The following is a 25,570-nucleotide window of genomic DNA, read 5'->3' on the forward strand; positions in this document are numbered from 1 at the left end:
CTCCCATTAATGCCTATGAGAGCTAGTCTATGCACAGGTCAAAATGTTCTGTAGCTAGAAATATTCTGGGTCCTGTGTAAAGCCCAAATAAAAAAAAAAACCTAACTGATTTTATTTTACTGTGAAGTAATCTGCCTGTGTTACGGTCAGCTGCTGGCTGTTGTACTTTTCACACATCTTTAAAATGTCAGTAGAAGCTTATCAATGTATCGAGTCAGGAAAATGGATTTTTGACATACTTTGTGCTCTTCCTCTCCTCCCTCCTCACCAGGCTGGAATGATAAGAACTGATAAAGATGAATATTTCATTGAACCTTTGGAAAGAGGCAAACAAATGGAAGAAGAGAGAGGAAGAATTCACGTGGTCTACAGGAGATCAGCTGTAACACAAGATCCCGGCGACATGCTCCTAGACTTCCATACGGAAGGTACAGCAGATGTCCATGGTTGCTTAGAAATCTATTCCAGATAGCTGTAGCTTCTTCCATTAGCCTTTGAAAAAGGCAATTTTGACTAAGATAGATGAAAAATAAAATAATGTGTCACTGAAATCTTTCCTTGGTTACATATACACAGTGTGCCCTGATGACAACAACAGGTGTTCGTGCATATCTGAGAGCAGAACTTGGCCATGATTTTTTTTTTTTAAATGTTGCAAAATACTTAGCTCTTTAGAAGCCTGATCCTGCTCTCATTAAAGTCAATGGCAGAATTCCTATTGACTTTAGTGGAAGCAACAATGAGCTCTACATAATTTGAGAAGATATTGTGGGATATTTCATGTAACTAGAAATGCTCACTCACATGAATTTAATATCACACACAGCTTACACAACTTTTGTTTAAACTTCTGGGGTTTTGTTTCTTTTCCCAGTAATAGCTATGTTGTACAAATGGCTGTGATTTTTTAAGCCCTTGTCTACTGAATGTGATTAACGCAATTTCAAAATAATTGGTTTGATAGGATACATTTTGACATAGCCAAGAGTTGCCCTCAGTTTTCAAGCCAATGTGGTTGGTCCATCTGAAAATAATTATTGTGCAGTCTTGTCTGTTAGACTTTCTTTTCTCTAACTTTTTACAAATGCTTGAGGGCCCAAGACATAGAGGAGCAAATAGCAACTTTTCTTCAAATAAGGCTGGACACGTTGAGGGGCAGCACAGGGTGAGAGATTTTAAAAAAGGCTTTTGTTTTTCAAATGCATCAGAGAAACAGCTTTTTGATATTCGTGAACTGTCTAATCCAGGGCTTCTCAACCTGAGAACAGGTTTCAAGGGGTTGTGACCCTACTCTTTCTCTTCATGTTTAGAGGAAGGTGGGAGGGCCCAGACATTTTCCTGTTGTAAGTTGGGTGGTGGTAAAGTATGGAAAGGATGAGACCCGCTGCTCTAAGCCACTGGTTGTTGAAATGTCAAGCAATGGAATACATGTTCATGGGCTGAATGGGAGGGTCGTGGTGATCTCAAACTGACCCCCTTGAAAACGTCAAGAGATTCTTATTTTCATTTTGACACCACAGGTTTTCTTATTGAAGTGTAGAAAAACTTTTTCCCTCTTCAGTGCTCTAACTTTTCTCCCCACCATCTTTCAGTTTTCCACCCTCCGCCAATTGTCTGTGCACTCCTGCCCCAATAATAAGGCATAAATCTGTGGTTGCAGTTAATCAAGCCTTGAGAGGTACTGTTTATGGAAATGGAAACACCAAGGTAGGTAAAATCTTTGGTAGGCAGAAAACAAACATTACTCCACAGCAAGTCATCACAGATTTAAATTGTCCATTTTGGGTTGGCAGCTTCTCTCCAAAAGATAGCAGCTTTATACCTAAGCCCAGCTAGTTTCTACCAAGTTGAACAGCACCTTACCTCTTAGCAAGCATTACAGGCTGAGTTACACAGAAGTATTGGGCTCAGCAGCACCTTATTGTATTGTAACCTATTTGCAAACCAGTCTGACTGAATCTGAAGAGGGTCAGAGCCAATGCATACTTGATGATAAAAGGAGCAAGCTGCGGAGCAGCTGGATCTGGTCTGGTGAGCTTTTGGAAACAAGCTCAGCATTGCAGTCTCCAAGCAGCCTTCTTAGGGTGCTAGCCTTGATCCATGCAAGTCCTGTGCCAGCTCAGGTTGTTGCAAGCTTAGGAGAGCGGTAAACTCCACTCCATGCAGCTGCTGCCAGGGGAGGGGAAATGGGGATAGAGACTGGGGTTCCTCTGCTTTAAATAGACTGGAAAATTGGTTGCTTCATTTGGAGGCAGTGAGGGACAACAGGGAGTGAGGTACTGCAGCCTCCTTTCTGACTGCCAGATGGTGGTGATGGAGTTACCTAACTTAAGATTCCTCTAGCTGGGTGTCAGTCAGACAGGGAAAACCACTATCCCTTTCTCTCCCCCCCCAGTGAAGTTCCTACTTGGTATGTTCAGAACTTCTCAGCAGCCCCAGTCCCCAGCTGGGGAGGAATGAAAACCTACTCCCATAGGAAGTGGAGGGGAAAAGTTGGGCAATTGTGTAAGTAGGATCTAGGGGTCAGACATGGTGGGGAGAGAAAGTGCTCTTCCAAGCTTCGCCCACAACATAAGCACTGCCCACATGAGATGGCACACACAGTGGATTGCACAGATGTTCAAAACATGACCACGTGTGCTATCTGCATTGATTGAACTTCGCTTCTCCTCAGCAGGGTCTGAATGCACATGTGGGCTGTACTGAGCTCCTCATGCTTCTCTTCCCCTCAGTGAGGCTGTCATGTTCCACTGAGCTTCTTGCGCTTGGTTCCCCTTGGGGGCGCCAAGGCTCTGTTAGGCTCCTTGAGTTTGAGTCCTCCTTGACTGGGAACTGGGGGAAAGTGGTGGTACTCCCAAGCCCACTGACTTGTGCTGCCAGAACCTGCCACCTCTTACAATAGCGTCTGCAGCTCTTCACAGTATGATCCTCCCTTCATAAAATGATTGTTCCCATTCCTTTTCTTACAAGTCTTTATGATCCAAGAAACAGATAATACTTTAAAAGCCAAAGTGGTTGTCATTGGGTACCTTGAGATAGTGCCCAGGGAGATGAAGGGAGCAGGTCACACCTCTCAACGATTGTTTCAGGTTCTGAAAACACAGGCAGACATCACTGTAGCAATTACACTCAGCTCATTGTTTTTGAGCCTGTCACCCACCATAACAGCTTGAGACTGCCTTTCTGTTTAAAATGAAAACTTACGATCTGGAGACTTAGGGCATGTCTACACTTACCTCCGGAGTGATCGATCCAGTGGGGGTCGATTTATCACATCTAGTGAAGACGCGGTAAATCGACCGCCAAGTGCTCTCCCGTTGACTCCGGTACTCCACTGGAGCGAGAGGTGCAGGCAGAGTTGACAGGGGGGTGTCAGCAGTTGACTTACCGCTGTGATGACACGGCGGTAAGTAGATCTAAGTACGTCGACTTCAGCTATGTTATTCACGTAGCTGAAGTTGCATAACTTAGATCAATCCCCCACCTCAGTGTAGACTAGGCCTAAGGCAGCATGGAAGAGGTTCCAGCCGAATCTAACCTTGGCGATAAACAGCTGAGTGCAGTGTGGTGGTCTCTCTCTGGAAATGAGAAGACCATGGAGCCTTGCTGGATCATGACATTCTCAACATCAGTGTGCCATGGAGGTTCTGGGTCCCATATTTTGGTCCTTTCCTAACAAAAAAACCAAAACAAATAAAACCTCTTTCATGGTGGTACTCAGAATCTATACATACTGATCACTCGGGCAGAGATTCCTTCTTGGTGTACCGTATACATTGTCTTTATCACCTCTTGGATGGTGCAAAACCTTTCAATTTAGAAGATCTTGTTGTGCTCTGTGTCACTTTCTAATACATGTTTTGACTTTTTTTTTTTTTTTAGGATGTATACCTTTTTGTACCTTATTTTTTTGTTTCTTATGATGTCATCTGCAAAATATTTCCCCCTTTAGTACCATAATTTTAAATCCATTATTTAATAACACTAAAATGCTTCAACTCTATTTGCCACTTAGTATCATACTGTACTGTTTCAACTAGAGCTTGTCAACATTTTTTGAATTTCAAATTTTTAATTTGGGGGGACCCAAAATATTTTTAATGAACATTTGCAACCATTTTTAGTAGCAAGCTCTTCAGTGCTGCCAGAATATGATCGAGCAGCGATTTTTTTCAAGAGAGCATACAGTCATTCATTGTGGTATATTGGAGGAGTTTATATTTCCTACATATGTTATTTGTAAAAGGACACTTTTATCGTAGCAGCCCGTAATAAGCATTTCTTTAAATATAATGGATCCAGGAAATATAATTCCCTATCCCAATTATTAAAATAAAGTTCCCTTGATAGTGAAAACACTACCATCCCCTCCAAACTGCAGCCTGCATGCATCAAATCTCAACTAGTCTTCAAGATGAGCCAACATGGAGTGTGGGGATTATTTTTGCCTGTATACGGATGTGTCATGCTGTTACCTTGGTTCTGCCAGTCAGTTTCTTTTTTATGGGTTGGTAGACAGCACCAAAAGGACTATCTGAGGTACAGACTTGCCTACATGCCAGTAAGTCTAATTGCAAGTCTGTCAATCTTGACAGTGTCCCTTTAACAGCATCCTCTTAGCTTGACGTTGTATTTATAACTACCCTTAATTACCTCTATTAGGCAGTTTATACTTGGTAAGGTTTGCTTCCTTTCCTGCCCTACAATTTTGTTCATTTTCAGTGTAAACTTGGCCTTCTACTCTTCAACAGTCAAAGCATAAGAAGAAAATATCAACCCACTTACTGAGCCTTGCAGTAATATCTTGAAACAGTATCTCATGCGTGCAAGATTGTGAGACTGCTGTAGACATGTTGATTGTTTTAATCGACTTGACTTTCCTGGTCTTTCCTCAGAGTAGATCTCTCAAAATATTTAGAAAGACTTTTCCCCCACAACTGAACTTCAAGCGGCCTGTCATTTCCAGATGTGTCTCATGGCCCACCTGTTCACAGTATTGTGATGTAAGCAACTTTCCTCTCACTGGGATCCCTCTTGTAAATTTGTGAAAAAGTCTGCTGGAGTTTGGCTAACTTCTGTCTCTTAGTCCTTTGGTGTATGCTGTGCGTGATTTGGTTTTCATTCCTTTTCAATTAGAAGATCCCCTAATGAAATAAAGAATAATTCTACTATAGTCTTATCTTCTCTAATTCTTTACTTCTGTTGTTAGGTTTTACCTTGGCTGAGTGTACACATAGAAAAATATAAAGTTTTATTATCATTTTCCTGATATCTGTTGGAGCTGTTTTTTTCTTTAATCCTGCTCATACCTGCCAGCAGGCTTTCTTAAAGTTAAATTCAGCTTGCTGCAACTCTGTTGAAGCCAGTGGAGGTGCACTCCTGACAGTGGGTCTGAATTTGTTCCATCCTGCCTAGGAGTCGACTATATATCAAATGAACCATGTGGTGGGTTAACATACCAGACACTCTGTCCTAAGTGTATTGTGAATATACCATTGTTAGCAGAAAGTGTATTCAGATAACTCATTTCACAATACAAAACTTTTAGCATACATTTGAGAGTTTAAGAATCACTTGCATTAAGGTCATTATGTAAAGTAAAGTGGAAATTTAGCAATATATTACAAACAGAGGCATAGAAATTTTCCCTCAACCTTAGATTCTTTGATCAAAGATTCACTCTGATCAAAGAACTCAGGAGTAAAGTCTATTAACTAATTAGGAACATATCTACATGTTTATCCAAAGCAGACAAGATCCTGAGATTTCTGAAATAAGTGTAGCTTAAACAATGCAAGAATTATAAATTTATTTAGCAAAAAGAAAAGGAGTACTTGTGGCACCTTAGAGACTAACAAATTTATTTGAGCATAAGCTTTCGTGAGGTTTCTCTAAGGTGCCACAAGTACTCCTTTTCTTTTTTCAGATACAGACTAACATGGCTGCTACTCTGAAATTTATTTAGGTCACTGTTGTTGTTAGTCAAATTATTATAAAAACTGGGGAGAATGTTGTGTAAAATTCACTCTCATATATAATAAAGCAAGATACACCAGTGTGTTCCCTGTGAGGAACCGCACTCTGTTTGATACATAAGATGAAGATGCTCTTGTCATAAAAGCTGCCAAGTCCAGCCATATGAAAAGCACTGTTAATCCTGCTGGACGTCTGATTTTACAGGGGTACTTCGCAGCATTTGGGAGTTGCGTTGACATTGTTTCTTATGGCTCATCAGAGAGAACTGGAAGGTACATTATTGGTGGCTAACTTGCTAAGTTTGAGGTTATGAACACATTTTCAAAGTTGAATGCTTAAGCTTAGGCACTGATGTAAAAGTAGCCTGATTTTTCCTGCACTTGGAACTGCTGGCGCTCAGTATGTTCATTGTGAAACCAGGCTGCTCTCTATTTCAGCGATGGTCTCACTTTAGGCCCCCAACTTTGAAATGGGCCTAAGAGACTGTAGTGTGGAGTTAAACTGTAATGGCCAAATTCTACCCGAAGATCTGCATGCACATTTCCCACTGACTTCCTTAAAAGCTTCTCAGATCTACCCATCCGAAGGCAGAATTCAACCTTTAACATACATGCATTCCCACCGGTTGGTTTTGTGGGACGAATTACCACACTTTTTTTTTTTTTTTTTTTTTTGGTCTAAAGATGATACAACTTCCCTAACCATATAAAAAGTTCAAAATAAAAGCTACTAAGCAAGCGTGCAATAAACATGTTTGTAGTAAAATATGCAATGTTACAGCTTAAAAAAAAAAGATACTGGGAGGGCTGGTCAACATTTTTCTAATTTTAAAGACTTTTTAAATTTTTTAAATAACTTTTGATAGTTTTCTATGGAAACTATTGGCAAAAAATGAAGACTGTCCATTGATGGGGGTATTTTCTGGTTTGGATTTTGCATGGCCATCTTTGCTCACATGGAAGGATATTTTCAACTGAAAACTTATCATTTTAAAACCTCCTCAGACCTCTTACCTCCACCCCCCAAAATCTGTATTCCAAAATGTGAACATTTGTCCATTTTGGAAAAGTAATGAAAATTAAAACCCTTTAGATTAAGAGAATCTAAGAAAATAATATCAAATCTGCTTTAAAAAAAAACAGAATAATTTTTTTTAAAATTTTTTCAAAGTCCTGTGGAAACAACCACCCCCCCCCCCACCCTGGTGTTAGAGAATATCCAGCTGATGGGTGAATGATTAACTAAGGTGCCGGTGATTAAACATAAAACAGCTGTCATGATAATAGCTTTAAGTTTACCATTTAGAATAGTGTATCCCTAGAACCTATCAAGAGACCGAAGGTAAAACACTGACCCTACTAAAGTCCGTAGCAAAATGCCCACTGATTTCGGGAGAAGGGGGACAAGATTCAAGCATAAATGTCTTAAAATAAATTGCCAGACCTGATACAGTGCAAACAGCATTGTATTTATATTATATAGAATTTTAAATTTTTAGTTTTTATTCTGATAATGAAGTAAATACAAGGCAAGTGGTAAGGTGCTTAATGCATAGCCTGCTATATAAATCAAAGTTCACAAGGAGATTGTGAGTATATGATATTAGCAACTGTCACTATATAGTGTTCTCATCCTAGTAGGCATAAATACATGATATATCTGTGTGTCTGTTCTTTTGTACAGTCCCTACAGGTGCACTGGGTTTCAGATGCAATCATCAGATTTCTTAGAAAGGTAGGAACCTTCGATCCAAAAAGTGTTTCTACAGGAGAACTGATGATGTGTAATGCTAATAGATTACTGGTGCAAGAGTGCTCACAAATGTTAAGCCTTGAAGCAATACCCTGTGCTGGTTCCTATTTACGCTGAATAGCCTCTTTGGGGAGCGGTGCCATGATATGCTGTACATAACAGTATTTTGATCATTGCATGTAAATCCCTTTCTTTTGAATTCTATCGAACACCCAAGATACTGCAATTGCTGAATGCTTTAGAGTTACAAACCTGTTTAAATTCTCAGGTGTGCCTCTCCTGCATCCCTGTGCTAGAGCAGGGAAGAGAATTGGCAACTGGTAGAATGGATTGTGCTCCCTCTGTCCAGCCAGTCTTCTCTCGAGTCAAAATGGGAGAAAAGGAGAATAAACAAAGGCCAAGACTTTAACAGTGACCAGTTATTTTGATGCCTCCATTTTTGGGGGCCCACCTTCAGACTCTTTGAAGGGATCTCACTTTCAGAAAAAGCTGAGCATGCATGTTCTGAAAATCAGGCCTCTCTAAGGTGTCCCAATGGGCAACTAAAATCACTAGCTGCTTTTGACAGGTTTCAGAGTAGTAGCCGTGTTAGTCTGTATCCGCAAAAAGAAAAGGAGGACTTGTGGCACCTTAGATGAAGTGAGCTGTAGCTCACAAAAGCTTATGCTCAGATAAATTTGTTAGTCTCTAAGGTGCCACAAGTCCTCCTTTTCTTTTAGCTGCTTTTGAAAATCTTTGCTAAATCCTTTACTCCTTCACTTTTCCCTTGAAGAGGAGGCAACCTAGGCTTTCTTGTCACAGCCACCTCCCCCAGAACCCGGAGGGAGAGAGGTGCAAAGGAGCTGGAGGTCAGGCAATTGTATGTTGATTAAGCAATGTAAGATGCATACCAATGTGCCTTTAGCAGTGTAAGATGCATATTTTTTACCTAGATCACGGGTAAAGCTCACAATGGGAGAGGAAGGCATAAGGAGTGACCTTTGTCAGGGGAAACAAAAATCACAACCTCTATGATCAGGGATGCTACTCAGTTGCCCCCTTGGGACCAACTGGCTGAACAAGAGGATGATGGGGGCATAGTTGTAGTCCTGGCTCTGTCCTCCCTTTTGTGTCAGCCAGCAGGGACTGGCTGTTGAAGGAATTATGCTGCACTCTTCAAGGAGGTGTAGGAAATTTTTCCTCTGGGTGTAACTCGGAAGCTCTGGGAGTGCCTCTCTGGTGCACAACATCTCCCGTGCTCCCCCTGGGGCGGTGTAGCTCTCCACTGCAAACACAGGACTGTCGCTTTTGGTGTCAGTTAGTCCTAAATCATCTAGTTTATCATTCAAGCTCATCCTATTCTAAGGTTATTGCATGTTTTGGTTTCACTTTCAAAGCTTGACACCCCCCACCCCCCAAAAAAATTCAAATTCAGGGGCCAATGCTTTACAAACCTAGTGTTTCAACCCTAAAGAAAATGTCCATGCTTTTTTTTCTTGAACTAGGTTGGGGGGCGGGATGTTTTGGAATCTAGAGTAGTTCATATTGCTTCTGAATGTTTGAGTTAATTTTAAATGCATGAGACAGTACTCTTACAGAAGCAACTGAAAACTACCAGGTCTGTGAAAAGGTAAGAATTTATTAAATAGGCTTCCTCAGTACCGGCATTTACCTTAGTCATTTGAAATGTCCCCAGGGTAAATCCATTATAAGCAGATTTTTATTTATTAGGTAGAGTGCCAAGTGATTGGACCAGCTTTGGGTTACGGTAATAGACATTGTAATTAAGGCGGTCAAGTCACCTGAGGAGGAATGAGTGGGAGTTTTGTACTGAGCATTTTGAAAAGCTGTTTACTCATCTGAAAGTTGATTATACTAGGCAGATGGAGTCTCCTACCCCTAAACCTGTGACTAGTAGTTATATTTGTAGAACAATATTTTTATTATGTTTACTGAGGTAGTGTGTTTGGAAGAGCTGTCAAAATAATGATGGATCTTTACACAGTTTTTTAAAGGTTTGTATACCTGCTTCTAAGATCGTGTAATAAAATATACAGTTTTTCCTACAGTAGATAGATATGTCTTTCCAGTTAATAACTTACATGTGTAACATAAAACCTCTGAATGCAGTAAGGCAATAATGTCCAGTGGATAAAGTAGGGGACTGAGAGTTGGTACTCTTGGATTCCATTCCCAACTCTGCCACTGATCAACTGTGTAACCTTCGATAAGTCATTTAACTTCTGTGTGCCTCCATTTACCCACTTGTAAAATGGGTAGCATAATATTTACCTGTGGTATGTCATATGGGTATTGAGAGGCTTATTGTTTGCAAAGTGCTTTGATCTCCTCGAATATAAAAATGAAAAGTATTATTTTTATTTGGAAAAATTGATGTTGAATGATTATTGGAATTTAATTTTATTGCAAGATGTTCACGTTACTCTACAACTTTACTGTTTGTTTTCATATGGATGGGTGAGAGAGGATTTAGTGTTCTAAGAATCAATTTTGAAAAATCTAGACTTGTGGGGCCCCAGGTTTGAATTCTGCCTGAGGCATTTTGTCCTTAAGTGGTAGATGTTGAGCTCAGAGCATTTCACTTCGTGTGGGACTGCCAGATGCGACTTTACAAATCAGGGGCCTCTCTGCTGTGTGTGAACATTATGGATGAGATTCTGGCCGCACTGAAGTCAATCAGAGTTTTGCCATTGACTTCAGTGGAGCCAGGATATCACCTCTACATTTGAGAGGTGCCTTAGACCAAAAGTGTATTTCAATGTCTCTAGCCAAAATATCTCTTCAGCTGGTTTTATTTTAAGTAGAAGTAAAATGGGAGGAAGAAATTAGTTCTCTGAGGGGAAGTGAAGCTGGCATATTTTGGGGGCCTACAATACAGACAGCAAAGAGGTTAGCCTTTTGCCTCTCTCCAGCCACAGAATGGAGTTCCTGTGACTTGAGCTTCCTTCCTAGGAATGTTTTGGGTGTGGTAAGGTAGAATTCCTAGTGTGCTGCAGGGATAAAGTGAAAAGCAATATGACCGTATCACCACAGAACTCTTTCCCCCTATGCTTTTTTGTCCTGCTCCCTTTACCTGTGGGTACATGTATGGACTTAGATACTGTATGGATAATCTTTCTAGTTATGCAAGGCTTTGTTTTCTGTTTTTCAGCTGGCCAGCCATTCTCTGTCTTCCACTGTCTTCCATTGTTTTACTGCAGTGGATGGATGTCATTAATCATTGTTGGACCAACAGGGCTATTTCCCCTCACTAGTCTAGTTAAACCTCAGATAGGATTTCCCTCTGCACAAATTAATTTTAAAATGTAACCAAAAAAGAAAAAAGAGACTCTGCTGTCTCCATTGTTTTGGGTTAGGCTGCTCCCCAGGGGAGTAGCTGGTTAGGAAGAGAATCGCTGCTTGCTACACACACTGGCCAGATCAGAGCCAGGAAATCAGGTGAGTTCTTTCTATCAGAGAAATAGAGGGAGGGAAAACAGCCTAGAGAAACTCCTTTATCCACATGTAAGGAAACAGGGCCCTTGAAGGAAATTTCCTTTCCTGCAGGCTGATAGCTAAGGCTGAAGAACTGGGAAGTCCCATTTTATAAAAGGGCTGTATCCAAAACTGAAATGGCCAGAAGAAAAATGGCTTCAGCTAGCTCAATTTATCTCTAGGAAAAGTGGAGTGTGTATTACCAAGTGCAAAACTTCAGGGGAATTCTTCACTGTCCATAAAGCATCAGACTGGAGAGCAAAACGGCGGCTTGTGACTTTCACAGGCACTGAGGGTCTCTGGAAGAGAGCTTAATGGAGCTTTGTTTTCGGGCACTGTATAGAATATGTACATCAAGAGCTTCAGTTAAAGTGATGAGCTGTGAGTGGCTGAATTTGAAATGTCATTTTGGTCGGTCTGTCTTGTGGTTAAAGTGAATTTACTGTGTGAATCGTGATTTCTGTGATTCTCTGCCAGCCCAGAAGGCGGTTTCCTTACAACTTCACAGGCTCCCACTGACAAACCTGCTTCAGAACAGGAATTCTAAGGGGGGCACTTTCACTACGATCCATGGGAAGTTAGCCCTCTCAGGCCCCCACCTACATTGCAGCGAGAACTATACTGAGTGTAACCGGGATGGGACAAGGCTGACATGAACAGCATTCAGTTCATCCACTTTTCAGCTGTGCTTGCCCATTGACACCCAACCTGCTGCACAGCCACGTTTGCATGTCGTTGCATTCTGGGAAGTCTAGGCACCTAGCTTTCCCATACTGCCTCCACAACTGAAGCCATGAGTAGTAGATTGATGTACTTCTGGATGTTGTCCAAGAGGATTGGAAGATCGTTAACTCAGTTACACCAAAATGGCTAGGCTGTCAGATACACAAAGCGAAAGACCCTAGTTAAACCTTCATCTTAGAGCCCTCATAAACAGGATTGAAACACAAAGCCACACAGTTAAGGACCATACTAACCATTTGTGGAATCAGCCACAACCTGGTTAAAATACTTGGGTGAAATGTGCACAGTAGACAGGGCCTTGATTCTCAGTGGGAGTCAGGTTTTTAAATCCCTATACAGCATGATGTGAATATATCCCTGAGAGAGAAAGTAGCATAATAATCTTGTTGGTAAATCTAAAAGCATTTAGTCCTGGTATTAAATTCAAGCCAGTTCAAGAATCCACATCTGCAATAAAGATTCCCCTCTTGTATCAAATAAACAGCTCAGAAATTGACTGAGTGCCAAAAATACTGTATTTATTCATCTAAGGACACTGCTGTATAATGTAGTGCTAAAAAGTCAATCATCAGTCTGCTGGGAGTGATCAAGCAAGAAGCCTCTAGAATAGTTCCACACATGGATGGGTGAGAACTTTGCTTTGCTTTTCAATACTGTAGCCATTCCTGATATGGAAGGATTTCCTTTTGGGGAGTAAACATTATTTTTACTTAAAATCGATTTTTTCATAAAGTAGAATTGTATTTAAAAATAAAAGATGCAGTTGGAACAGTTGTCTATGTGACAGAAAACTTTATGTAGAGTACTTTGGATTTGTGTAACAACCTTTGCTTTAACATGAAAAAACAATGACGTAGTTAAAGTGTAATATTTTAAAATGAGAAGCATCCTGTATTTGGATGATATATCCTTCAGTTGAGAGAGATTCTTGCAGGATGAGCTATTACCCAATAGGTGTTCTTCAGCTCAAATTTCTCTGTCCCCCCTCTCCCCCCGGACAGGTTAGTGAGTGGTCCAGGGGGTACTGAGCACATGCCGGTGGGGAAGAAGAGGGGCCCTGCATTCATCATACTGTGGATGACGGGGAATCTGTGCCACTGGGGTTTGTTTACTATGTGGGTCCTCACACTCGGTAGATGTTGCAGGCCACCTGCTCTCCATTTGGAGGTGATATATGTTGGAAACTCCATGAGAAGAGTTTCCAGAAGGATTTTTCTACTCCTGTAGGCATTTCCATAGCAAGGGTCCAAGGATGATATGGTGTAGGCATGCTTGACTTTCTTAGCAACTTAGGGCTTCATCTGAAGAGACTCTTGACTATTTGCAACTGTTGTTTGGGGTCAGTGTTTGTGAATGCTCAGCACCTCCCAAGGTCAGGCCCTTGGTTTTATGTCAGGAAAGGTGTTCCAAAATCTTTTTTAATCCAAAATTTATAAAATATATGAAGCTAAGAAGAGAGCGATATCAAGAGAATATCAGCTGTTTTCATAGTCTGTGCACAAAAAGATAAAGGAACCAGCAGACAAGAATTTTATAAGGTTGCTGCATTAAAAAAAATCTTAAACCTCAAATTATTAATCTTTAATATTTTGACAGCAAAATAGCTTTTCAGTTGAGAACAGAAAGTAATGTTTACAGACTTGGCAGATTTGAAAGAGTAATGATAAAATCACTCTGCCAGAATTGGGTGAAAGGAATATCCTCTTCTTCATTGAAACACAAACAAACATGGCTATGATATATGAATTTATTCACCTCTTCCTTTTGGAAGCATTTAACTGTGCATTTAACTCTCCCAGGTCCATATTTCAGGGTTAAATGAAAGTTCATGCCCTATTCTATCATACGCAGATTTGTTTTCTTTCAGCCTCATTGCGTATTAGTTGTTTTCCACATTAAAACAACAGAGAGAGGCCAAGAATCAAAGATTCAGAAAATGTCACACCTAAGCAGAAAGGATAAATATCCATGATGCTTCGCCATAAAGTCCTTTTTTATAAGTTCTTCTGAACCTAAACCAGTAGTTTCACAAAACAGAATCCAAGTAATAGATTTCAGGAATTAGGAACCTGATCCACAGCTTGTTGAAATCAATAACAATGAGGAGTCCGATGAGGCACCTTAAAGACTAACAGATTTATTTGGGCATAAGCTTTTGTGGGTAAAAGACCCACTTCTTCAGATGCATGGAGTGAAAAATACAGTTGCAGGCATTAATATACTCACACATGAAGAGAGGGGAGTTACCTCACAAGTGGAGAACCACTGCTGACAGGGCCCATTCAATCAAGGTAGATGTGGTCTGCTCCCAATAAGGTAACTCCCTTCTCTTCATGTGTCAGTATATCTATGCCTGCATCTGACGAATTGGGTTTTTTACCCATGAAAGCTTATGCCCAAATAAATCTGTTAGTCTTTAAGGTGCCACCGGACTCCTCGTTGTTTTTGTGGATACAGACTAACACGGCTACTCCTCTGATTGTTGAAGTCAGTGGATAAGATTCACATTTACTTCAGTGAGCTTTGAACCCTTATGGAGGTGGGCTTTGGGTCATCCTTTCCTTGAGCTGCTCACAAAGGGTTTGATTTATATGTCCTTCGATTCATTCATTTTCGGGTGCTGATTCTCTTTAATAAGAATAATGGTGGTTCTGACCTTTAGTTTGAAACTCATGTTAATGCCGTAAAAGTTATTTCCATATTTTTACCCTCACTTGCAGTCTTTTCTCTCTTTTGTTAAAGCACACAACCTATTCATCCACAAAGCGCTTTGCATTAAAGTAATTTTTGTAATTACTTCCTAACAGTGAGGAACAAGGGATTGGGAGCTTTTATCTCCCAGCTTCCTTTCAAGATTTTCATTTTCCCTAAAGAACGAAAAGTGCTTGTGTGGTTGTTGTGGTTGCTATGGCAGTAGGGTTGAATGTCTTTGTCCAGGTGGGAAACATGTAGGAGTAAGAAATGATTTGGGAGTTGCTCCTGGTTGCTGGGGAATGAAACTATGGAACAGAAGTAGGAAGAACGGGAAGAAACATTGCTTACTTCTGAGAGCCTTGGGTCTTCTCAGGCACACCAATGTTCCGTAAAGGAATAGCTGGGCCAGTAGGTGGCTTAACTCTTTCTATGCAGAATTTTTCATGGCCCGTCTTTCGAGAACACACACATTGGATACAGCACAGCATACCACTTAATACTGAGTAACAGTAAATGGAAAGATATAATTGATTCTTATAGGACACAGCACAGTGTCGTGTGCAATGAAATGATTTTTCACATGTTCTTTATGATTGTAGTTGTGGCATACTATAAACAATTTTGATCCAATTTATTTAGTTTTCCCATTATCTAGAACTGCTAGAACTTTGTTTATAAGTAGACTTGGCAGAATTCCACTTTCTTTCTTTTTTAATAATTTCAATGGATAATATCTATGTTTATTGTTAAGCATTTTAATTTTTTTAATTGATTTTAAATTTTCATGTGTGTGCAGAATTATCGGGGTGTCAGCAAATAATTATTGTCAGTAGACATTAAGATTCAAAAAGTGAAAGCTCTAGCAAGTTCTCAAGCAGCATTTTTCTTACTTGACCTATCCGTAAATTTAGATGATTATTGATGGAAATAAGTTTTGTTGGTTTGTGTATGGTGAAATTGACCTTTTACCAATAAAAAAAATCTAATTTTTCCAAGGGTACTTACAAGTAAACCTTGTTTAACATTTATTACAAGATACAATGAGGTTGTTAGTCTAGTGTTTTGGTTTTATTAGCATTTACTTTATCAAAGGAAAGATTGGCAACAGAGGTATTTTCCAAATAGGCGCACCTCAAGTCCATGAGAAGGAAAATGTGTATTGACAAAAAGCATATTCAGAAAGTATGGCGGGGGGAGGGAAGATGAGCAATAGGGGTAAAAGGAAATGCAGTGAGGTCCTAGTCCAGCAAAGCACTTAAGGACTTGTGTAACTTTAAGCATGGTAGAAATATTGCTGACTACAGTGGAAGACTATTTACGCTGTGAAGTGTTATGCATGTGCTTAAGTCCCAATCAGCAACACACTTAAGTCAAGAATGCAGCATCCTTACCCAGTATGTTGCGGTTATGGGTTTCTGTCATTTCTCACTAAGAATTCATTGCTGGGCTTTACACATTTGCTCTGGATTCGCACTTGGCATGCAGTTTTTAGTTTGCTTTTAGCACTTAGAAAAGAAAACAAGACAAGACTAAACCTGAAATAAAGAAAACCGTTGTCAGGGGCAGGTGTGTGGACTGTGAGACTAGGCCAAGGAAGACTGGTAATATGGTGCTCTCCCTGCCATCCTATATTAGATCCACCGGAAGGACAGACTTAGTATATCCCCACTAATATGCCAGGAACCAACACAGCTTAGTGGTGACTTGACTTGCCATAGTTCAGTGAAGCTATATTTTAATGATGACTGCTGGTATCATGGTATTTACCATGTTTTTAGGTCACACTCCAAAAATATGTCTTAAAACCTTCCTTAAATTGGTTTGTAAAAAAATCCAAGCCCTACATTTATAAGTATAAGTTTGAGACACAGATAAAAGCTTGAAGGCCTGGTTCTGTAGTCCTTGAATCAGGTACTCTCTCTCCTGGCTTCTATTCCTGCAATGAAAGGGTTCTGTGCATGCTTCCCTACCTGGCCCTCCTCGGCCCATATGGGGAAGCTGGCATCACTCTTGCTGTGAATATCTCCCCATTCGTGCACAAGACTCAAGATTTTGTTTAGCTTCTCTCTGAGGCACAAAATGGGTGAACACATTGTCCCCTCTTTTGCTACTTCTTTTCACACACAAACAGGGCTAAGCAGTCTAGACCTCCTCATATTCATTTTTTAAAATAATTTAATAATTTTGAAGACAAAGAGTATACATTAAAAGGAAACATTCAGTAATCCTGTAAACTATTCACCAGGAAAGGATAAATGTGCATTGCTGGGGAGAAGAGCTGAAAAATGCCTGCCTATTCCTGGTAGGCACAGAGTAAGTGACTTGCCCTAGGTCACCTAGGAGGTCGGTGGCAGAGGTGGGAATTGAATCCTGGTCAGTTCAGAGAATACATCACTGACTGTATCCAGCTGTATTGTAGACATTAAGCCATGTACAAATTATATACCAGATTCCTCCAAAAGGATCAGATTAATCAGATGTAACACATCAGAGTTACAGCTCTAGTTTAATTTAACTACGGCGATAATAATAGATCGTCACTGAACACTAATAAGAAGAAACCCCTGGACTACCCAGTAATAAAACTGTCAATAAGTGTAAGATCTCCTCCCTCTTCTATGTCAGCCTGCTCCCACTCAAGGCAGTGGGAGTCTCAGAAGATCCAGACTTCATAGCAGAATAAAACTTACAAAAAAACCCCAGAAAATCTGTTGCATGGATGTGACTCAAGGTGTTGGAAAGAGACTGGGATGCCATCTCCATCTCAAATAGGTTAATCCTACCTCCCCAGGATACAAATAGGGAGCTCCATCTGTTTGAGTCATCTTTAATTCTTGGCAATAACAAAGGAAAATTATTCTTAAATAAGACCAAGGATAAAGACATGATCCCCGCCCCAGGTACCCACAGCCAGAGTAGAAAAACTTAAAGGAGAAATCTGTCTGAGGCGAAAAGTGAAAACCCAAATACAAAGATACAGCAACAGCAATTCCAGGGTTAATATTGTTTCTGATAAAATCCCTCAAACTCCCAAAGTAGATAGGAAGGAAGGAGAAAATATTTGAAGAATTGTGGGTGGTTAAAATATTCCATAAACAAAAATTCCTTTTAAAAGGGAGTAAGTTTGATTTAAGTGTGACATCCCTCCCACACAAACCCTAATAAGCAAGGAAATGCCAGGTTATGGGATACCTCTGAACTGTACCCTGTTGCTCCCACAGCATGTCTTCACTGACTGTGACAGATTCCACATGGTCACTAGCAACTTCCTTTTTCCTCCGACTGATAAGGAAACAGTACACACAATAGGTGATCTTCCTCACAGTATGCTCCAAAACCTTAACTGTGATTTCATACTTTTCCCCCAAAACCACACAGTATACCACACACCTGACCTGTGCCAGTTCTCAATATTTGATAGTTACTGAAGGGACTCTGTGTAAGCCTGTACCAACAAAAACAACAAGGAGTCTGGTTAATTAACATCTGTTAGTCTTTAAGGTGCCACCAGACTCCTTGTTGTTTTCGAGGGGACTCTGCTGGAATTAATGCATAATAATTCCCAATGTGGTATTCATATGGTTATTCTTAAGACCTGGTAGGTGGATTGCTAATGGCAGAGGCTGAATCCCTTCCCAAGTGTCCCACTGTTCTGCGCAGGGGAGTATAGATCCATGTGCCGCCAAGTCATTCCTGCTTCTTTTGGGATGCTGGGTGCCCCAGTTGCACTGTGGTAGCAGATTCTGTGATTGCGACTGGCTCTTACACAGCACAAGAGCCCGTCACAATCTGTTCCCACATTTGCCAACTCCTGTCATTTTATTGCAAGTCTTGCAGTGTTTGGTGTTTTTATTTAAAGCCCCTCAGCTTTGGGAGGCAAGTGATTACATGAAAATCCCAGCTTTCATTACAAATTTTAAAAAAAGTACCTTTCTAGTCCTCGTGGTTGTAAAGAGAGGCTTGAAAATGTGGCCTGCACATACTCTGATAGTTCAGACACCAGGAAGCAAATAATTTGGTTATATTTTAAAAATCTCCTGACTGTTTTTTTAAGCTAATTTTATTTTTTGGGTTGTCTAACTTTTTTGAACAATTCTGGTTGGCAATACTGTGCAACTCCAATTGTGTATATGCGTACACAAAGAGTAGTACTTCCTTATTTTAATATGCCTTGTATAGAGGGATGATATAAATGCAGTTGAGCTGTCAGATTAAATAGTTCTGGACAAAAAAGCACTGCCCCTGTTTGAAAGCCAGAAGTATTTCCTCTGCTCTCTGAGCTTTATAAGTAGAAAATGCTTTGAAGTTTGCTGGGTGATACAGCAAAGGACTGGGAGTCAGGGGGATCCCAGCTTCCAATCATGCTTGAGGGAATGATTCATTCCTTAACCTCGGGCCAGTCATTTGACCTCCCATGTGCCTCAGTCACTTCAAGACAAAAAGCAGGGCTTTGCTGAAAAACAAACCATGTATCAGTGCGGAGCCTTCCTGGGAAAACAAAAATTAGAAGAAGGGGGAAAAAACCTCTTTATCAACATGAATGTATCTAAACCAGCGGTCCAAAACATAAGAAAATACGCCTCAAGCAGATTGTGGGTGATGACTAGCTGTTCGTATCTTTACAGGGCATCATATGCGTTAATGTTAAAATGTGGTAATACTATACATGTCTCATATAAATGTACACCACACAGAGAAAACAGTCTTCTTGTCAAACTCTCTATTTTACAGTTCAAGTATTTTCAGCGGAGCAGCGTTTTTATGGAAAACTTATACACGGCGTAGCTGTTTATATAGTAGCACGAGAGCATCATCTGTTAGGAGAAATGACAATATCATGGAATTTTACCCCTACACTTGTGATTCTGTGGCAATTTCTATTTTTTTTTCACCCTGCAGAGCTATTGTCTACATAATTTTATAGCGCAACAGATAATGTAGCCAAGAGGGAGTTTTATAAAGGCTCCCAGTTCCCATAGTCACCTTACTTCCATTTGTACTTTTGAAAATCTGTGCTTAACGTCTGTCACTAGAAAAATCACTTCTGTTCCATTTCCCCACATAGTCTTGTGCTGTTTTGTACCTAGGTTCTTAAGATTTACTTATTCAGACTTGGCAGATGAGCAGTTTAGGTATTTTAAGAGATTGGCCCCTCATCTGTAATCCAGTTTTTATTGCTGGATGGGCCACACAGAATTCTTGTACAGTACGGCTGACTGTGATCTGCATATCTTCACTAAGCTATCTCCTGGAATTCCTGTGACATTTCAGTTTGTTTTTTATAAGCTGTGTATTGATAACGAGTAAGAGCAAATGTATCTTGTTTTGTCTTATGTGGGATATCACAGTATTGGGCAATGCAAACCCATAGGAATCCATATGGAAATTACTAATGTGAGAACATCATCTCTGCAGTTTATTTTGCTCCCAGTGGGCTGTTTCTGCAGCTCCATGTTGTAGGTTACAGAAGTGCATAAATCTTTCTGAAACGCAAGGGTAAGACACGACAGCGGAACAGCATGACCCAGCTGTTGTTTGCTATGAAAATAGCAATTTTTGCCAGAATGCCTTACTGGACAATTCTTTCAAGTATTCTGATAACGTGGGGTAATCATGTCAAGATGGTTAGTATTCTGAAGGTTATCAGAAGGTGTTTGAGTCTGCGGTCTTTGTGGGACAAGAGAGACTCATCGTCTCAGGAAGCAGGATTCTGCCGCTACAAGGGCATCGCTGTCATTGTGCTTACTTCAGAATGCAGAAGGAAAGCCGAAATGTGATGATGTTGTGTCTGTCTTTGTCAATTTGATGTGGTCAGGAAGACACTAGCTCAGTGATTCTCAAACTTTTGTTCTGGTGACCCCTTGCACGTAGCAAGCCCCTGAGTGTGTCCGCCCTCCCCCCTTATAAATTTAAAAAAAAGTTTTTATATATTTAACACCATTATAAATGCTGGAGGCAAAGCGGGGTTGGAGTGAAGGCTGACTGCTCATGACTCCCCCTCATGTGATAATCTCCTGACCTCCTGAGGGGTCCTGACCCCGAGTTTGAGAACCCCTGCACTAGCTGCTCCATGTTGAGTTATGGAGAGGTTTGTGGCTCTTATCCCATTTCCTTCAGATGGACTGGAGAAGATTAACCACTTCATTTCCCTCCCTCCCCCCTAAGAAATTAAACAAATGTGAGGGGGCTTTTTTGCTTGTTTTTTCCTTTCTGTAATCTGATCAACAGTGCATTTAAAAAAATTCCCTGGAAGAGTCTTTGCAGAGCTGTGAGTAGAGGCTCTGAGTAGGGTGTCTGGTTGTGTTTATCTTTCTTGTCCTTTCGTGGATTTTATACTTTTATTTATGTGACTGTTTCCTATGTAAACTGCAGCCCAATCTAGAGGCCTTTGTGATTGAAACAAGAATCTTCCCTTGAATATGCTGTTTCCTGTGGGAAAATAAAGGATAGTCCTTGGGCCAGATCTTTGCTCTTTCTCTATCCCCTTTGCACTGCCAGAGCTGAATTAAATAGCCAGCTGGGGTTTCCCTTGTGCTGGGGTGCAACAACCTTGTACACTATCCTAGGTCTTACAGGATAAGGGCTTAAGTGTGTTGGCAAGAGTTTAACAGGGTTCTCTGCAGTTACTGCTCATTCTGCACTGGACTGTGGCTTGGGCTGTATGTTCACAAAAGGGCATAAAGGAGAGCAAGATTCCCCCCATGCTCCTGTGTGGGCTACCTAAATTTTGGGTCCAGGCACATAGGAGCAAGTGGGGTTTGTCAGTCCACATACTCCCCTAAGGTGCGCTCACCCATCTGAGCCATATAATTTGATGCTGGTTCAGGACAGTAGTGTATTATCCCACCACCACCAGGAGGGATGCTGCTGGGATGGTGCAGGATTGTGCTAAAGTCCCAAGCTAGCCTCTCCCAGTCCTGTTCAGAGTTTTCTTTTAAAACTTAAAATTGGAAGAAAACATGCAGCTCATTAAAACCTATTTACCAGCCAGGACCCAGATTTTGGTGCCTGCACTCACACTGAGTGACCCCATGAATAGTCTCCCTGAATTCCATGGGATTATACCTGCTGCAAGGTGCAGTCAGCATGTGTAAAAGTGCTGGACTCTAGTCCCTCGTTTTGAAATTTGAAATGTATGTCAGCTTTTTATACCCTTATCCACATTGAATAGAACCTTAAGTCATGAGCAGTCCCACTGACATCAGTGGAACTAGTTGAGAAGTAAAGTATTAAATCAAAGTAAGGGCATCAGACGCTGTCCCTTTAGTCGTCTTTTGCGCGATATGAACAGAAGGTGTTGTTATTTACAGTGGGAATAATTTTTTTTACCCTCTCATATGTAAAGAGATTTTGATCAGATTTTTTTAAAAATAGCTGTTACTCAGGCAACAGGCACGAAAAGCTTGAGCTAAAAAGGTAACTGCAAAACACTTTTATGGGCTCAGAACTTTCTTAAAACAATGTTAAGTGTAGTGGTCATATAACCAGTGTGATCTCTGTAATAATCACGCATATGCCCTTGCAGTGCTGATACCATCTGATTGCCAGCTGTCTTGGGGCAGAATAAGTGTTCCAGCAAAAGAAAAGGCTGTAACTTCAGGGGAAAAAAATGGTTTCCAATAAATCTGTAAACAGATTTTAATGCAATGGTAGCAACTCTGTTAATTATTTATGAAATTTGAACAGTGGTGCAATAGGCAATGGCAGATTTAAGGTTGTTTCCTACCCTGCAGCACTCATTAATCCTTTGGGCTTCATGTTGAGATCCCCCACCCCCTCCCCCCCTGCCAGATGAAGGTTAATTTAGCAGTAGTTTATTGTGTAGTCAGTTCCCCTTGAGTTTCATAGTTCACCACTTTTATTTGCTGCAATTGATCTAGTGGGGATGAGCTAATAATTCATGAAAAACCTCTGGGGCTCAGTCAGGACCAAAAAATGCAAATAACAGTGTCCATGTATTTTGTAAAATTGACCAGCGTGCTACTAAATAGAGATACAAGTGTACAGCAGCTGATTTAACATGTCGTTTAGCAATGCAACTCTTGTTTGGGACCAATAGCCAAGCTCTTAGGGCAACAGCATATCCAACTGTGCAAAAATGGGAGAGCCTATTTTAAAAGATCCAGGGCTTTTGAAAGATGGGTGACTACATTGCTTCTTTCCCTTGGTTGTATTAGGAGACAAAGCATATTGAAGTGGGCATGATCTTATAATTCAAATTTAGGCTATGGAATCATGGATAAAGGCTGCCAAAACCCTCCAGATCCTAGGCATCTTTTGTTCATTCACTGGCACTCCAGGCTCCTCCCTAGCTCTGCTGCTACTGCTTGACCCCTTGCTTTGTTGTTATAGGCTTCCACCGGCATCTGCATAAGAAAGCATTGGCTGCATAGGCCTCTTAGAGCCTCAGATGTGGGGCTAGCTGTACATTATGCTGGACTCTCAAAATGGTTTGTCCATGTTCATCCGTGTCATCTCCATCTTGTCCGATTTAAACTTTCAGCTGGATCTCAATCTCTGCCAGGCGATCCTGGCAAAGGCCGTGTGTGTGGGTCGGATAACGAGATGCAGAACTGAGGGTCAATGGCATACTGCTGGCACTTCAGCCTGTCTCAGCTCCCAGTCTCTCTCCGCACCTTTATGTAGAGAGGGGGACAGAAGAGGTGAGGGGAGCTCATAGTTGAGACGGCTTTGGGGAAGAGGGGTAGGTGTTACCCATCACAGTCTCTGGGAATTGTAACAACAGCATGAGAAGAACCACTCTAAGACAATTCCAACTTTCTGTGACAACTAATAGTCATCTCAGCAGCACCTCATGATCAGCAGTGTCAAAGGCCTCTGGAAGGCAGAGAACTCTAGGTAGCAATGTCTGTCCTCTGTCCATTGCCCTGAGGAGATTGTCGCTTTAGAGTGTCTTTGGCTGGGGAAAAGTTTGCTGTTCACACTCTCCCCTAGATAAAAGATTTTAGTGTCCCTTCCTGCAATCTTTGCTCATGCCAGTAGCTGATAGTGACCAGAGTGGGCCTATTCTCTTCAAGGCAGGATCATGCCCATGTGCTTTGTGTGGTTGAATGGGAGCTGCTCTGTAATTTACAAATACTGTTTGTTGACCTGGTTATTGGGATGTTTACTGTGTGACTATATTGGTTTAGTTTAGTAGGGAGCTGTAAGGAAAACTGGGCAAAAAGGAAAAGGAATGGCTCAAAATAAGCCACTTCTCAGCAAACACTTGAGGATTGTTAATTCCAGGACAGGAAAAGGCTTGTGCACACAGAGTTCCAAAGAACTTTGGCAAATTCAAAATGGGTCCCTCTCTGAAGAGAGGGGGAACTTGTTCTGGGGAACGAGACTAAGACACAGACACCCACTCAGGGCGCCTGAAGAAGTTAGGCCTGACCAGATTACCATTAGGGCGTGGTAGCCTTTAGGTAAGATAGATGTGTATGTAGACTGTTTGTTTTAAAATACTTTTGGCTCTAATGCGTTGCTGTTACTGCAAAATAATCAGTTTTTGGTTTAAGAAGGCTGTCTGGTCATGGTATACCCCTGGCTGCAGATTGCCAAAGGGAAGAACTATAGGTCTCTAGACTCAGTCAGACCTTCTGGGTAAGTAGAGCCCTTCTCTAAGATTGGGATTTGGGAGAAAGGTGGAATTCCACCTCAGGAAAGATGAAGACATCAGGTCTGATGTCTCAGGTGTTGCACTCAGACCAGAAAAGGATCAGAGGTGTAGCTAGCCCTGTAACCATGACACTGTCTTTTTATCAAATGCAGTTTTCAGATACTCCACGGAAGTGGATGTCAGTCCCATGTGTCTCAACTTCCCAAATATGGGACAAAGACCCAAGAACAAGGACACGAGAACAATAATAACATGGAGACCTTGGCATTTTTGTGGGATTCATTTCTTTAGCCTGTAACATCTTAGCCTGTAACATCTTACAAATCTAGCATTTCTAGTTTGTGTTTACACCAATAAAAATGAGTACAGTTGACCTATATGAGCTGAAGGGAAGATTAAATCTCAACTCAGAATGCCACTTATAGTGAAGGATTATTGAGAAATTTGATCGATGAGACCAGAAGCAAGATATGTATAAAAATATTTAATAGGTTATATTTTAAGAATTATGGAATCTGATTAGCAAGGTAATGATACAAATGGAATTATTATTCCTCAAACAGAAAATGTTAATCTTTAGTTACAGGAAGTAGCAAATCACTGGAGTGTATGTTTTATCAGTAGATTTATTAAAACATGTTCAGCTAAGTATATTTTTTATTTTAAATGAGGTATTTACTCCTCTCTGTATATGTGCCCAGGTGTTGTAAAATACTGAAACAGCATTTATGTATCTTATAAAGAGTTAATGGAAGAGTTGCCAGTTTAAGTCCTGCACTGGGGTTCCAGAGTTGTTCAAAGCAGCTCGTTGACAGCGTGCTCTTAGTTTGTAAAGTTGTGAAGGTAACACTTACTTCCTTTTTATTAATTCTTGCGAGCTATCATGCCTTTGTGGCTGTTTTGATTCCTTTATAGTTGACTACGATTCTCATGACACCTACAAGCATTTTGTGATGAATAGATCCCTCTTTCATACTGTTTCAAAATTTACCTTTATAATAATGTGGATGGTTTTTTTTTGTCTTCCTTTATATTATTTGTTTGTCAGTTTGAGCTCTGACTCACTGAGTTCAGCTAGAAAAGAAGTGTCGTCTTGTTGCTCTAGGATTTTGGGTTTTTTGAGATATTGTGCTTTGAGGATTGCTCCTTGCTTCCTAGAGGCAAAAGGGGCCAGAGTGGGAGAGATTACTTAGGTTTGAAACTCTCTTTTCTGTAAGATTAGTTCCCAGTTCAGGGTTTCCTTTCCTTGAGTAAAACAGGTTTGTTACATGTTAGCCTGATAAGTACACAAGCCATTCTCTGCACTCA

General features: G+C 40.8%; 1 protein-coding gene across 1 annotated transcript in view; it reads left to right on the forward strand.

Annotated features, from left to right (window-relative positions):
* The window catches only part of ADAMTS3 (ADAM metallopeptidase with thrombospondin type 1 motif 3), a 187,216-nt gene that overhangs the window by 67,377 nt on the left and 94,269 nt on the right, over window positions 1–25,570 (forward strand). The window contains 1 exon segment of the mRNA XM_084625921.1: window positions 272–428. Coding sequence (XP_084482047.1) covers window positions 272–428 — 157 coding nt within the window.

The sequence above is a fragment of the Lepidochelys olivacea genome (assembly GCF_965140295.1).
Source record: "Lepidochelys olivacea isolate rLepOli2 genome assembly, chromosome: 4".
Taxonomy (NCBI): Eukaryota; Metazoa; Chordata; order Testudines; family Cheloniidae; genus Lepidochelys; species Lepidochelys olivacea.